At 42.7% G+C, this 15557-nt stretch overlaps 1 protein-coding gene across 1 annotated transcript in view; it reads right to left on the bottom strand.

Moving 5' to 3' along the window:
• oprl1 (opiate receptor-like 1) overlaps positions 1-15557 on the bottom strand; it is a 79348-nt gene that overhangs the window by 25657 nt on the left and 38134 nt on the right. The window contains exon 3 of the mRNA XM_076740904.1: positions 675-762. Coding sequence (XP_076597019.1) covers positions 675-762 — 88 coding nt within the window. The remainder of the gene's footprint in view (positions 1-674; positions 763-15557) is intronic.

The following is a 15557-nucleotide window of genomic DNA, read 5'->3' as shown; positions in this document are numbered from 1 at the left end:
ACAGCTCAGCGCTACAGGGAAATCACAAATACACAATGGATTGGTGAAGATTTAAGAGCAGTTGTTAGTGGGTCACAGGTAAAGTGATGCTCTGAAGTGGTGTAGTACCAGATCCTTTGTATAATGGCCATCTGCACTGTTATTTTCCCTGCGTAAGTGTGTCGGGGGTGTAATATACTGATGTTTTCTGATATAAGTACATTGTGTACCCTCCTCTGTATTCTACTCTACTTCAGTTGAATGTGGAAAAAACAAACTTGCTCCCCGGTGTTGTCTTCAGTTTCAAGAATTCAGATTCTGTAACGACTGCAGATTATCTGAATTTGTTTTGACTTATCGCAGGCGCTGCTGCCAGAACACGGCTGTTTTCTTTCCTTCATAATGCTAAATGGAGTAAAACAGGGAGCCTTGCCAAATGGAGAAAGCATCTGAAAATCATGTAAGTGAGGCTATTTTCCAACTGTGTTACAGGTAACATCACCACAACAGCAAATTCTTGATGTCTCCCAGCGACAGTATGATGAGCAGAGGGTCAGCTTTCCAGCTTTGATGCTTGTTTTCAGATGAATATTGTGTTCAAAAATCCAGACTCAGACCAAAATGCAAGTTAAAGAGAAGCTTTGAAATACTTTGGTAATCTGTTGCACGTGTGTGGGTGTTTGATGAAGTCCTACCTGGAATGGTAAAGTAGCCAGGAACAAAGAGTCAGCCAGAGCCAGGTTGAAGATGTAGATGTTAGTGGCTGTTTTCATCTTGGTGTACCTGAGGAGAGACGAAGCACAGGAAAACAGAGACGTTCAGTCACACGAGAAAACCTGAGCTCGTCTCCGCGGAGGTCACACACGCCGTAACACCTTCATCAAGTGTCTGCAGCCAATTCCAAATTTAATCCAGTCTGCAGTCTGCATGACAAACAGAGCCTGCGTGGCTGCGGGCGCATCGCACCATTAGCATGCACAGAGTGTCTTTGTGAGGCGCTGCTGCTAAAACTGCTGCTTAGAACGAGGGAGGACGTTGTTAACATCAGCGGCAACAGTGGGAATCAAACCCTAAAACCTGGCAGTTTAATGTTTGACCTGAATGGAACCTTTGAGGTGTCGAACCAAGCCTGATTTACCTGCAGGTCTGCAGATCAACTGCGATGAGACGAGCAGCCTGGTGGAGTGAGCGCAGCCTGTGGGGCTCATGTGGTCACTTCAGGCATTTCAAAGGTCAAACGGGATGAAATGAAATGCACAAACTTCCGTGCAAACTGTAACGGCCTTCAGTGGTACCCAATGGAATTTTAACATGAACATTTCCACCAATACAAACATTCGCAACACCTTACAATTATCTATGTTTTTCTTATAAATACTTTCTTTTTTTTAAAATAAATAAATGGACATGCTCATTAAAATGTTCCGCAGCACCACGGCTGGTCAAAACCTCCACAGGGGACCTTTTAAATGAGGTTATCTGGACTCAAACTTCAAAGTCCCGTTCAGGCGATAACACGTGATGCACCTCCGAATCCCACAAGGCTGACAAACAGCGGAGCAGAAGGAGAGCAGGGATGCTGTTGCAGGTTTGGCCATAAACTCTGTGAGACACCGTTAGTGCTGGGCTGAGGTTTGGACTGATTTCTGCAGGAAAGGTCAGGGGTGTTGTCTGCCCCCTTTACTGGGCCGTCGGTTTGTGTCTCGATCCGTCCTTTCCCCTGAGGTGCAGCGGTCTTGGCCTCGGCGGCGGCCTCATGTGACCCTGTGGTTTGTGTTGCTTCTTGTTTCTGTGGTTTCGTTTCTGTCAGGTTGAGCTCTCGATTACCTGTTGGTAGACTGGAGGGAGGATGGATTCATCTGACGGTCCAGTTCCCTGCGTGTATTATCGACCTCTTGGTATAAAGACAGTCTGAGGTCTTCGCAGTGAGGGGAAATCGGGATGCAGCCTCTGCAGACAATGAACGTCCGTGTGATGAAGGTCTTTCGGGCTGCTTTGGGCGCGTCTGTTGCAGATTTCTGCCTCTTTGACCGAAAGGCTTTTCTGCTTCTGCTGCCCTCGATAAAACTTTACAAAAACGCATTGCAGTCAAACATTTCCGCCTCCCCCCTCTCCCCCTCCCCTCCCCCGTTCATTCAGTTTGGCCTCGAGCTCTTTTTGCACTATCCCTTTTTCTCCTCAACACATCCCCTTCTTTCTCTTCGTCTCCTCCTCTGCCTCATTTTTCTCCCGATGTCCTCCTTTTATGCCCCATCTCCAATTTTAGGTTGTTCACTGTACTCAACACCCCTCTCCTTTTTCAGGTCTCTCACTCATTTATTCCCTTGCATCTCAACATCTGTGTCTTTCAGCCTTTTATCCTTTCATCCCTCTCATTACCTTCCTCTGACTTTTAGCTCTTTGTATCTTTCCTCCTCCTCACTTGTTATCTGTCTTCACGCCCTCAGCTCTTTCTGATTTCTCTCCTCCATCTGCAATGCATCTGCAGGTCTCAGGAAGCTGAACTGAAGATGATTTCAATACTTTTACAACATTTTGTGCCAAAATTTTAATTTAAGACTCAACAGCTGTGAGCTGTAATAGGAGTTATGACATAACACATCAAAACTTCACTGAAGAAAAGTGAAGTTTTGATGTGATGTGAAGGCCAGATCGCTTTTGTGGAGCAGGAACAGGCAGCGTGTTTCCTCCTCTCATTAACCACAGCTTTAACTCCTCCTCAGAGATTTCACATTAGGAAGCAGAGAGCTGAGAAGCTGCTGGAGCTTGAGGTTCAGCTCTGAGAGCTTCTTGGAAATGTCCACCATGAAGGCACAGAAACGTCACTTTGTTTTAGCCTCGTAGCTGTTAGCTCGCTCACCGTTAGCTCGCTCACCGCTAAACCTGCCTGCAGAACACTGAGTCCGTCAGAATGCGGTCTGTGAAAGCTGCTCGTTGAGCATCCAAACTCCCAGTTCGACTTGATAAGATCATTTCAGTTAAATTATATTGGTTAAAGGAAAATTTAGTATTTTTCAAGGATTGCCAGATTTTCTATCTCTCCGTCTCTTTCTCACCTCCTTTGACTTCCTGCTTGTTTCCTCCTCTCCCCACTTCTCCTTTAATACATCTTGATTTTTGTACTGTTGCTGTCCTCAGACACGTATTTCCCCTTTTCCTCTTTGAACCTTCTCCATCTCTGCATCTTCCCATCTTTTCTCATCCTTCCCACAATCCTTCCTTTTTCTTCCACTTCTTTCCTCCTCTCTCTCCATCCACCTTCACATCACCAAACCAAACCAGCTGTAACCTTCCCTCTCTCCTCCTCCCTTTCCACCGATACCCCTCCATCTCTCCTTCCCCCGTCTCCTTCTTTATTCCCTCCTCTATGTCTCTGTCTCTGTCTTGCTTCTACTCTCTCTCTGCCTTCTTGTCCTCCTCTGTATACTGAGGACTTGTAGGCGAGAGTCTTCAGAGGGAATATTTTATAACTGTTCAGCCTCTCTCCCCTCTTTACATGTGGGACCAAGTCTCTCCAACCCGACCCTCCATCTCTGCCTTTTTCTCGTCTCCAGAAAACATCTTGTCTTCTCTCTGTCCATAAGTCCCTTCAGGTCCCTCTTGTCTTCTGACCTTCTGTCTGTCCGGCTCAAAAATAATCCCTGCTTTGCTTTCTATTGAAACAGCCTGGTGACATTCAGCCCTTCTCCCTGCACTCCATCATTTTCTGTTTCTCCCTTCCTTTCTTTCTGCCTCTCCATCATTCACTGAAACTATAATTGCATTATAATTATGAGTTCAAGACTCCTGGCAGCAGCGGTGAAGAGAAAGAGGAAAATAAAGAGGACAAGAGAAGAAAGGGCAGACTGTGGAGCCCACAGCAACGAGAAGCTGCAGGCAGCGAAATGCAGAGTGAAGATTTATTCTGGCAGAGATGTTCTGTCCTGGTACAGACGTGTAGGAAGCATGTTCACTGTGACCATTTGTCTTTTTAATGTAGTTTCAAAGAGGGCAGCATTCGGGCAGCTCTGCACACGAAACACCACGCGAGCAGTTGCGTCAGTGTTTGATGATATTGGAACATCTTGTTTGCTTTACTTGCAAAAGTGTCTTTCGCATTTACCTTCCTGTGCGACAGTCTTCAGGTACAAAGGATGATAAATGACTCATTCGTGCATGAAATAAAGAAAACAGCAGAAAAAGGAAGAAACTAATCAATATAGTGTGTCAATATCTTTGCTGCAGGAGACAGAAGAGGATTCTTTTGATGCTGTGTGGCTCAGTTACGTATTCACACACATTCACACACAACCTGCCTCATGCATCATCCTCCTTTTCTTTAAAAAGTGTTGAAAGATAAGACAAGCTTGCAGAAAAAAATCTTGTGTTTTTCTCTTTAAAATTACACATTCGTGAGTAATTAGGCAAATAATTAAAGATAGCATAACATAAAGTAACACTCAAAAACACAGCTCATCTGTTTTTCACATCTTTTGTTTTGTTTGACCCACAGATATGAAACAGAAAGACAGCACAAACAGACACGTGAATATCTGCTTTTTTATGTTTTATACATGACTTTTCACATTATTTCACATGTCTGTAGTTCATGTACATTCAGTGAGCGTTGCTGGTTGCTGTAATCATTTCTGGGGTCCATTCTCGACTCCTTCCTGAGGCTGTTTCAGTGTAAGGGATTGGGGCCAAAATCCACTTCATTCTGTACAAAATTACCTTTAAAGTTAAGATGAAGCTGATATGAGCGTGAATCTGTCAGATTAAGAAGGTATTTTCCAAATTCATTGTCTTTTTTTTAGCCTCTTTTGTTCCTATTTCTGCAGCTCAACGAGGAAATACTCAGAGGGTTACTGAGACGACTTGTGAATCTGTCTTTTATTAGCCATCACAGTTGTTGTCATCAGGGATTTGACAGTGCACCTGATGTGGGATCAGTGCTTTCTGCTCTGAACACAGCTGTCAGCTGAGCAGTCGCTCCTCGTGTTTCCTCCCCCGCACTGCAGATTACTTCCATTCCTGAAATGCAGCTACAACACGTGTCTCTTTGACTAAACTCTGTTAGTATTCACTGTCTGTCTGCACTTAAGGAATTCAACAATCTCCAAAATAAGCATGAAATATTTAGCCATCCATTAAAGAGGGTTTACTGCTTCATGCCTCTCTCACTCTGCGTCCTCCCTGCTGCCAGCTAATTCCTCAGCTCTCGCTCTAATTCTCTTTTGACTACTTCTGTCATCTTCAGTGTCCTCGTATAAATACGAAGGCCGGTATTGTCCTCTGAACAAAATCCAAGCTAGCTAAAAGCAGGGATGTTCACAAATAGATGTGGATCAAAGTTCATCAAAAAAGAATGAAAAAGACAAGTTAAGTACCACAAATGCACCAGCAGAAAATAGGTGGAGGTTAAGAACATTTCAGTCTTAGAAATGACTTTTTTGCTTGTACCAATTCATAGATATTTGATGAGTTGAACATGTGTTCAGGCTGTTTTCAGACTGAAAGCCAGTTAATGTGATTTTATCAACCTTTGTATGAGTTATCGTCATTTACAATGGTGTCGAGTATGGAACAACAGCAACAGCAAACAAACAGAAAAGCAAACCATAAAATCAATGAATGACAGCTGAAAGTTAAACATGCTGCTGAGGAAATAATGGAAAAGAAGAAGCAAATTTAAAGTAAGTGTGAAATTAAATAGATAGAAGAGAAATAAAGAGGTAAAATCATAGTATAGTTAAAACATTTACAATCAATTAAAATAAGATCTGAAGTAACGGCTCTGGACAGCATCAGCAGTGACACAGAGAGTCCAAGTTTAAGGTCTTTTGCAGACGTATAAGCTGCCTGTAAGAGAAGGACATTTCTCCTCAGTTCTGATTAATGGAGTGTGGAGCAACAACCTATCTGTGAGCGAGTGCTATGATAATGTGAGTTCAGAGTTAAAAGGGATGAGATGTAGGGTGGAAGCATTTGTATTAAAGCTGGTACTGGTCCTGGTCCTGCCTCAAGCCCAGTTTTTCCATATATAACATCCAAAACAGATAAAAAGGTTGATTCATCCATTATTTTTCTATGGTGACAGTTTGGACCTTCATTACATTGTACATTAATTTACCTTTTCAGGTAATTATTCCTGTCATGAACACAAAAAACACCTTTTTTCTGTCTTTCAAAGCAAAAACAGCTGCATGTGAAAAGCTGGGGCACACTGATTGATTTACAGCCTTTCTGTTAAAGCTGCAGGCAAATCAATCAGTTCCCTTTGGACGTCTGCAGTCCTCATACTGAGAAGCACTTGATTCAGCTGCATATTGCTGGTAGATGAGCAGAGAACCCTGTTTCAGCTGCTCGCACTCATATTCATATTGTTTTGGCTCATTTCCTGCATTCCTTTTTTCTTTTCTTTTTTTTTTTTTTTTTTAATGAAATTTCATTGTTTAGCCCATAACAAAGGAGACCAGGAATCTCATTGTCAGGCAAATTGTGTCCTTCTCTGGTGCCACCTGAGACAGATAACATCACTCAGCCAAACAAACTGAGCCAAAGAGGAAAACACTCAATTCACTAATTCTGTTTCCAACATGGCAGAAGTGAATCTTCTCATCCTGCAGCTCTCGAGTACAGTAACATCCAGCAATGAAGACATGATTATAAAAAAAACCTAAGAAATCACCCACACCTGTGTTCTCCTCATCAGTCCTGATCTTTCTTTTTATCAAACATTAGCACTGAGCAGCTACCTGCGATCACTGCATTCATATTTTATATATCTTTAAATGACTTTAGCAAATAAAATTCTTCTATCTGTATTTTTGCAGCTCCTTCACAGCCTCAGTACTTTATTTCCTCTGTTTCCCCCTTTTACTGCGCATTTGTTTTTTTCCTCTTAACCTTTCGCCTCTATTTGCATGTGACTTTGATCTTGTAATTAATAAATGCAATTAATGGATCACCCCTCCGAACCTTTCAGAAATCACATCTGTAGCGGATAATGAAATGTGCCGAATTCGCTGGTGAAGGGTGAATAATTGAGGGCTGTAAGGTCGGATTTTGCAATTCATACAAGTGATTTCATTTAATTATGTTAAGGACTGTTACAACACTGTCACGATGCTTAGTTGCACACAAGTAGACCTGAATTCTGGATCCGTCAGAGCTTTGTGAATATCTGTGAAGCAACAGCACAGCTGGATTTAAAGGGGCCTTTGGAGTTCTCTTGTAAACAAAGAAAAGTTCAAACTTGGTGTGTTCTAACCAAAGTGTCTAGTGCATTTCCTTCATTTGTGTACATCAATATAGATTACAATAAAAATGTCATCTTAAATTTGATTGATATAAACAGCAGAATGTGCCAAATGGCTGATTTGTGCGACATTTCTTTGCAGATGATGCTGCCCTTTTGACTTCATGGAACCAGCACCGTCGGAGGCTCACTTTCCTCGATCACACTCTTCCTCTTCCTTTCTTCATCTCTTTTCTTGCGTATCTCTGACAGACTCTTTCTCACCACGAACGGAGGGAAGGAGGAAGGAGGATGAAAGAGTCTTTCATCCGTCGTGCTGCTCTGTTTCAAATATTAATAATCACTTTGAATTATTCACAAACTGCCGGTGTGCACTGCGTCGGCTTGAATGAGCTGTCACTCGCGGGTAAAAATGTGTGTGTGCTTGCACATATTCTTGACTTTGGGAGCTCGTACTGTGGCCCACGCACCTGTGTGTGTGTGTAATATGTGTAAAAGGCCATAAGGCCATTATTAAGTTCAAAAGGGATCATTTGATTGGACAGAACACCTGGGCAGAAGTGTAAAACTGCTACAAAGTACGAAATTTAAGTAATTGCCTGTGCCATTTTGATGGAAACTGTTTCCTAAGATCCATTTTGAACTCTCTGTTTGACTCAAAGAACTAAAGTGGATATTTCTACCTGTTTCTACCCAGAGGGCAGCACTGCTTCTTCCTAAAGATTCATGTGGGGTTGGAGTAGTGAACTTTGCTTGTAACTGCCGTCTTTATGTTAAGCTAACTGCTTCGCTTAGCTTAAACAAGGTCAAGAGGAAAAGTGCAAGAAAGACTGAATGGACAAAAATGTGAAGAAAAGTTTGTCCACAAAAGCCCAAGAGGAAGAAAAGACACAATGAAAAAAATACTTCTGGAGACGTCACAACAGTTTATCCTTGTCAGAGAAAAGGGTTACCGCAGCAGGCAGGTCGTGGTCGACCACAATGTGCAGCAACACCAGACTTGGAAAAAGAACAGATGTTCACAGTAAAACCAGAAGCAGCTGAAGTCACAGAAACAGGTCTCCTGTGTGCACAAAGATATTATCTTCAGTCTGAAAATCCCCCGGGAACAACGAGCCACACTTGAGAAGATGAAGTCTGTTCATTTGAATGTGTTAGCCCTCATGTTTTCCATGAAAGTTTGTGTACCAGAAAAAAAAAAACCCTATGACAAAGACAAAATCCAACTAATTTTTTGGATTTGACAAACACATCAGCCTTCTCTTCCCTCTTTCACTGTACAAAAGTTTCCAGGGTCAAAGACATGTTTTAAGTCGTCTGCTCTCAGAGCGAAGCCAAGTTCCCATGTCATTATCGACACCTTTGGCCAGGCTCACCGGAGGTGTAGCCTCCAAGCTATTAAGGATACGTCCAAGAACAGTTTAAGAAGCACCAGGTAACACTGTCTTCCAAACCAGCAAAGCGTCATTGCAGAGTAGAACCCTTCAATTCTGCTAAATCTGCAGGATAAACATCACTTTTACACTAAAACCCTTTCTTTCTCCTGTGTCTCTTTGTATCTCATCCACTCCCTCCCTCTGTGCTTTAATGACACAGACTCATAAAGACCTATTTAGCTGTATGACGCTGCAGTCTAAGCCCTTTCATATCCCTGCTCGTCTTCATAGGGAAGCGCTCTTGAAGAAAAGCCTGCCTTGATGACAGTCACACAATCAAAGTCGCGGCGGCCAGCTGCTGAGGAGGCACCGTGTCATTATCACAGCTCTCCTCTGGTGGCATCATCAGCCCTGTTCTTCAAGCTCTCTGAAAGCAATCTAATGAGTGCATTATTTCTGCCTCGGCCGAAAGGGAATTCAAGTGTGCAGAAAGAGAGATTATAGAGGCGTGTATGCTGACATTAAACAATAGATTCAGCCCTGGCACGCATTGTGAGGATTACACTGCTCCCTTAAGGGGAGACACTACAGGTGGATGAAACTTCGCCATGAAACTTCCCCAGATGATTAGCTACATGCAGACAATTATCTTTTGCATTACAGGTTCTCTGAAATGTTATGATTAAACATACAAATGAGTCATTATCTAATTGAATATGCACTCACTCGCCAGGTTGAATACGACACGACAGCTGAAAAGGGTAAAAACAGATGATCACCGTGAAAGTTCCCCAATTGACTACTATCATTAACCTCAACCACCTGAATATCCCTCTCCTCACCTGCCCTTTCCAAGCGTGTAGGAGAAGCTACAGTGGTCACACAACTCCCACAGCAGAGGAACGCTCATCTGTGGACATGAAGGGCATTTCTTCTTCTCAGGTGATAATACACTGATGAAACAAATGAATATTTAATGTCTGCCAATACATCACTCTAAATCCTACACACGGGTCCTTTAAGACGATAACTTTTTGTATGGCAAGTTTAAATATGTAAATTAGAGATTGTCAATGAAATATGTGCCAATTTGCATGAATGCCAAGAACATAAATCTGAAGTGAAATCAGGCGTGTTTGCACCTGAAGAGTTTCCCCTCAACACACTTAATTAACACTTTAGGAATTCCGTCATGAATTCCGACAGACCTGCCCTTTGCTTTTTGGCAGCGCCTTGTAGAAATGTCAAACACTTTTGGTCACAGTCAGTGCTCCTACTAAGCAATTACATAAAATGAATAATTCGATTTAAATTGTGCCGGTACATCCCCTTTTAGTTCTGGTGACAATACGCTAAGACTGAGGACGAAGCAAATTTTAGAAGTGGACATAATATAATGCCAGGATAAAGTCTGGCTGATGCAAATGGAGGCAAAACATGTCCACACAATTAAAACATGTTCAACTTGAACAAAGCAATACCTGCTTATCCTGAGATTTATGACTCCAGGACCACAGAGCAAAACAGAGAAAACTGGAGAGAAAATAAAAAAATAAAACGAGAGTTTCGGAGTCTGAGCTGCCACACAGAAACACTCACACACACACATTCACAAAAATTCACTTCAGTTTGTAAAGCACACTTTTTGCTATGTATTCATGGGCCCCAAGTAAAGGTGCTTTTCTCAGCATTGACAAAAGACAATATGCAACTGTTTCGAGGCTGAATGGTTCGCCTCATGACGAGGGAACTGACCCTGATGGAGTAACCCTTTAGAGTAGCTGTGGACGGTGGATTTTCTGTACCACCACCATCAGATCAAAATTCCCTTACCTCACACTTTAGGAGTTTAGAGGCTTGATGTGTGTGAGATTTGTTGGATGTATTCACCATCCACAGGGAAGTCCTTCTACTTTGCTAACATTGATCTTTCTGAGCTCTTGCGTCACTGTCAGGCCAAAATCTCCACCTCCTTCCAAACGTCTGCACGAAGTCCACCACATTAGAGGAAAGGACTATTCTTCCATCTACAGATTAGGCTCTAAATCATCAAGAACAACAAACAAAAGCTGCACAACAGTTCATTGTCTTCATTTACCTTCGTATCAGCATCACAAGCATGAAACTGTAAAGACAACAAAGAACCATAAAACCCAAAAATAGATGCCAGAAAATCCCCCTCCCCCGTGACTCAGCCAGAAGCAGCAGCAGTGAGAGAAAAATATTTTTCATCTTCAGACAAGAACACAAGAGAGCGAGTGGAGGAGGTTGATGTTGAAGGGGTGGATGTCAGAGAGACGAGGCTTCAGGCTTTCCAAGCAATTCCCTCCTGACACAACACAACGAGTGCTGATCCATGTGGGTCATGCAGGGCTAAAAAAGCTTTGGAAATCCAAACAAGGACTCAGAAGACCTGCTGTGTCAAGAGCTTGAAATCAGTTACTCTCTTTTCTGTAAAAAAAAAAAAAAAAAAAAAAAAAAGTCCAAGATAATCATTCACAGCATAAAGCCATCTCTGTTTACTGACACAGTGAGAGTCCTTCATGTCGTCGCTGACCTCTGAGGCTGAATCACATGAAGCAATGCCTTTAATATATCATTCATGCCTCTCCAGACCTCCGAGCTTCAGGCAAGTTTTGACTGAAAAGGACTTCTTTGTGCCAGGTCTTGATTGGCTACTCAGCCAATCACTCAGGACTCCCATTGCCGCTGCTGGGTCGCCGCCCACGCGCCCACGATCATGTGGTGCCTGTTACCTGCGTCACCACATGACCAGTGTGCCTTTGAATGGAAAGTGACTGCTTGTGTCACAGTGTTTTAATCTATGGCAAATATGCAACTGATCATCTTTATTATGCAATAATCCACAACAGCTGCTTGTTGCAGCTTTTAAAAGGATTTTCTTGCTTTTTGCTGTTTTATAACATAAAACAAATATCTTTAGATTATTTTTATTGTTGTACAGTAAATGCACTATCGCTCAGGTGGCACCAAATAATGTAATAAAGACACCTGAAAATGCCACTCTGAACTGATGCTGTAAGTCATCCATATTGTCTTGATTTCATAATCAACAGCAACAATCAAGACAATAAGATTTAATCAAATCCCACAACAAAGCTTTATTTCTGCGACTGCCCCTGAAAATGAAGCTGAAGATGCAGACGTCCATTTTACTTCCACTTTTAGTCCCAATGAGCGCGACTTCTAAATGGTCTAACTGCCTTTGAACCGCTGAGACGTCCTCTTAATGGCTAATGAGGTGAAGTTGTTCGGCGAGTGCAGAGCCCCCTCAGTTCTCTTCCATTCATCCCACTCAGTGCAGTCCCACAGGTCGCACTGGTAATGGAGAGTTAGACTGGTGCACACACCCACACACACCCACACACACACACACACACACACACACACACTTCAGCACATGCTACTTACTCACACACAGAATCAAAAGCCCACTTTATTAAGCCAATCAGAATTCGATCCAGAGAGAGGAGAGTGGAGTAGCGCTGATGAGCACATGAGTGGACACTGCAAACACACAAGCCTCAGTGAGAGCGCAATTACTGCAACACAACCCGTCAGAGGCGCACACACACCCACACAAACATCCAACACCCTGAACGACTGACGCCACCAGGATTCACCTTCAGGGTTATCAACAAATAATTCATTATTTCCATGCCTTGGCTTTTTTTTTTTTTTTTTTTCCCAGTGTATCATTTATAATAACCTGAAGGCAAAAGAAGTGGATGCAAAGAGGAACGGGAAGTTTGCCTGAACCTGTATTTGTGTGTGTATTTATGCAGTATTTTCTGTTTTTATAGCTAACTGAGCCGAAGACCTGACTGTAAGCAAATTTTAAACCTGAGCCCAAACTCCCAAATCATTAATCAGAAGATCGCTCTGACCATTAAGGAGTATTAGGAATTGAGCACATCAAGATCGACAGATTCTCCTGTTCGGTGCCACGAAAGCTTCGCAGAAGAAGAGGGTGAAATAAGATGATATGATTAAAGGAGTTCCAGTCGAATGTCAATGGAAACCACATAGAAAACATGGAAACACTATAACAAAATCCTAGCAGTGTTTCTTTGCACTATTACCTGCAGTAAATGTATTCCTTTGTACTTTGATGATTGTCGTTAATCCAACTAAAGTTTACTTTGTTGATTCTTGAATGAATATTGTGTTTTTGACAGCACATTCAAACTGTTAAACCAGCGTGTAATGCTGTTGCAGGGTGACCAAAGCGGACTCTGCTTTGATTCCCTTTGGTGAACATATGTTTTCCGTGTGTCAGCACCATGCAGGGAATCGAGCAGAGAGCACACGACAAAGGCGACGTGTTTTCAAAAGCCCTGCTATTTTTAAACATGTCGCCTTCCATTACAACCTGTGAACTTGGAGCTGTCTCACGATTCCCACCTACAAGGTTCAGAATACCACAGGAGTGGGTTGCCGATGAGGATGCATGACAAACTGTACGTGAACATAAAAAGAACTAAGTCACACACACTGTTCTGTTCCTCTGCGCTGCTCTCCTGTTTAAAACACTGCAGCTGTAATGAGAGTCTTCCTTTAAAGGAAGCTCCAGCCATTTGTCCACTTGGAGCGCTCCTTCACATCACTGCTGTGTTCGTCCTTCTTGAGCAGAGGAGAGAGTCTGTCGCTGTCATCCTTTGGAAAAAGACCCAGCATCTCTTTTCGTTCATGCTCCTGCAGAAAGCAGTCTTACAGCACGGCCTTTAATCACAATGACGCGTGAACGGCACGGCTAAAGCTCAGTAATGACATCGTTTAGAGCGGCTGTTTTCCCAAAAAGTGAAGCTGAACCACGAGCCAGTTCTGTTTCCTGGATATCATCAACACCTCACCAGTGTGCTCGGAGGTCAGATCATTTCATCTTTAACTCAATTTGACTCTCAAAGTGAGATTATTTTCTGATCTGATGCCTTGGATGACTGTCAAATGAACGTAACCCTGTGTCTTCTCCCTCAGCTGTAAAGGTTTGGTTAGATTTAGGCACTTTGTTGGGTTTTGGTTGAGATTGCGTCACATTGTTGATCCAGGAAATGAACTCAAGCAAACAGCAGGTTTACTGTTCTTTGTATGTGCCTGACAAAAGACGCCAAAAAAAGAAAATCCAAAATCAATCTTCTGTAATTGTCCATTGTGCAGTTTAACGTCGTACATCCCCCTCGTGCTGATTTTCTCTGATTTTCTGTCTTTAAGAAATGCACATCAAACATCAACATCCCCACTGGTAAAGCTAATAAACTGTCAGCAGGAGGGACTTTTTCTTCGAGTCACTTCTTGAAAAACAGCAGTTGAGAGTAATTTCCCCTGATGCTGTTAGCTAACGCCATGACAGAAAGTGGGAGAAAGGAGACTCACTGTGTCTTCAAAGACGTCCTCCAGCGAAATAAGCCAGGCGTTTTTACAAAGACTGAAAAGAAAACGCTTTCTTTTCATTCCAAGGCACTGGTACAATCTCAGTTTTTGATTGAAACATTACAAAAGCATCAGCGTGAATGAGGCCATGTGGAAATCAAGGTCACTGGATATTGAACGCTCACTCACAAACAGCACACACTGTGCATACACTAAAATATGGCAAACAAGCAATGGATATGCAGATTATTACAGTGTTTAAGCTGCTGTTCATAAAACTCTCTGTGAGCAAACAGCACTAACACCAATCAGAACTCATGCATGTTATGTCATTGACAAGATAAAGAGCAGAAAACAAACAAACATGTGTTCAGGAGGTTTGCTCACAAAGGAGAGAATTATGAGCCGACTCTGCAGTTCAGCTGTACAGAACTGACTGTTCAAACTTGCCATGCCATGTTGTGTTTTTGCCTGTTTTTGCTAAATGCAGCCAGGTGCATCTGTGTAGCCAAGCAGTGAGCTTGAACACACAAATTCATGCTTTAAAAAGACAGCAAATATTCTCTTATGTCCACACATAACTACATTTCTGGTTTAATATCCCTTAAAGGAAAAGTTTTACATTTTGGGAAATGAACTCCACAGTCTGTTTTCTTGATGGCACTTAACAAGAAGATTGACGCCCCTCAGTCTGTATGCTCAGCGCATTCTCATTCCTGCAGCCTTCAGTGTCTCAAACAGATGCTAAAGGGTACCTTTACCCTTATCGGGCTTTCAACTAACACCTGTGCATGTGCTCCCACCATCTACCATGTTCTCATCCCGGGGATGCACACAGAAAACCTTCCAGAAAACCTTTCTAACACATGAAAAACACATGAAACGGTCACAGTTTGGTTCAGTTCAGGCACCAAAACCACTTGGTTAGGTTTAGGGAAAGATTGTTCCCTTTTGGTCTCTCACAGGACATGAACCCCGGTCTCCACCCCAACCTCCACCCCTCTAAGGACATTGAGGTCTTTGCACTTCAGCACCTTGCCCTCAGCTTTTAATATTGCTGCATCTCATACAAGCACACAAGGTAGCCTTCAGCGCCTGTTCGAGATGCCGAAGGGTGTGACGAAGTGTTCACGCCCTGGGAATGAGACCAGGTTTGTGTGGTATGTATGAAGCTACCACCAGCAGGTGGCTAACTTAGCTTCGCACAAAGGTAGGAAACAGTTTCCAAAGGTAACAGAATGAGCATCTCTAAAGCTCACAAATTCACACATCTTATGTGTTTAGTCTGGAAATATTTGAAGTCTTGCCACATTTCAGCCTCAGAAAAACACAAACTGCTTCTTTTTGGTGAGATTCTCCAGTGGATCCATTTGGCTGCAGCTCCACAGAGGCTCTGAGCTCAGCAGGCAGTCATCACAAGCAGTTTACACTCAGATACTGATATCATCCCTGAAAATCCTCCACGGCTGAGCTTCTGTAATTCCCCTCCACCAACATTTGGAGTCCTTAAACGACTTCCAGAGCACAGACTCCAGCTGCTCAAATCCATGATTCTGTGTGTAATCAAAGTG

This window comes from Chaetodon auriga, chromosome 10 (assembly GCF_051107435.1).
Source record: "Chaetodon auriga isolate fChaAug3 chromosome 10, fChaAug3.hap1, whole genome shotgun sequence".
Lineage (NCBI taxonomy): Eukaryota > Metazoa > Chordata > Actinopteri > Chaetodontiformes > Chaetodontidae > Chaetodon > Chaetodon auriga.
Note: the sequence above shows the minus strand (reverse complement) of the source record. Positions and strands in the feature narration are given on the sequence as shown.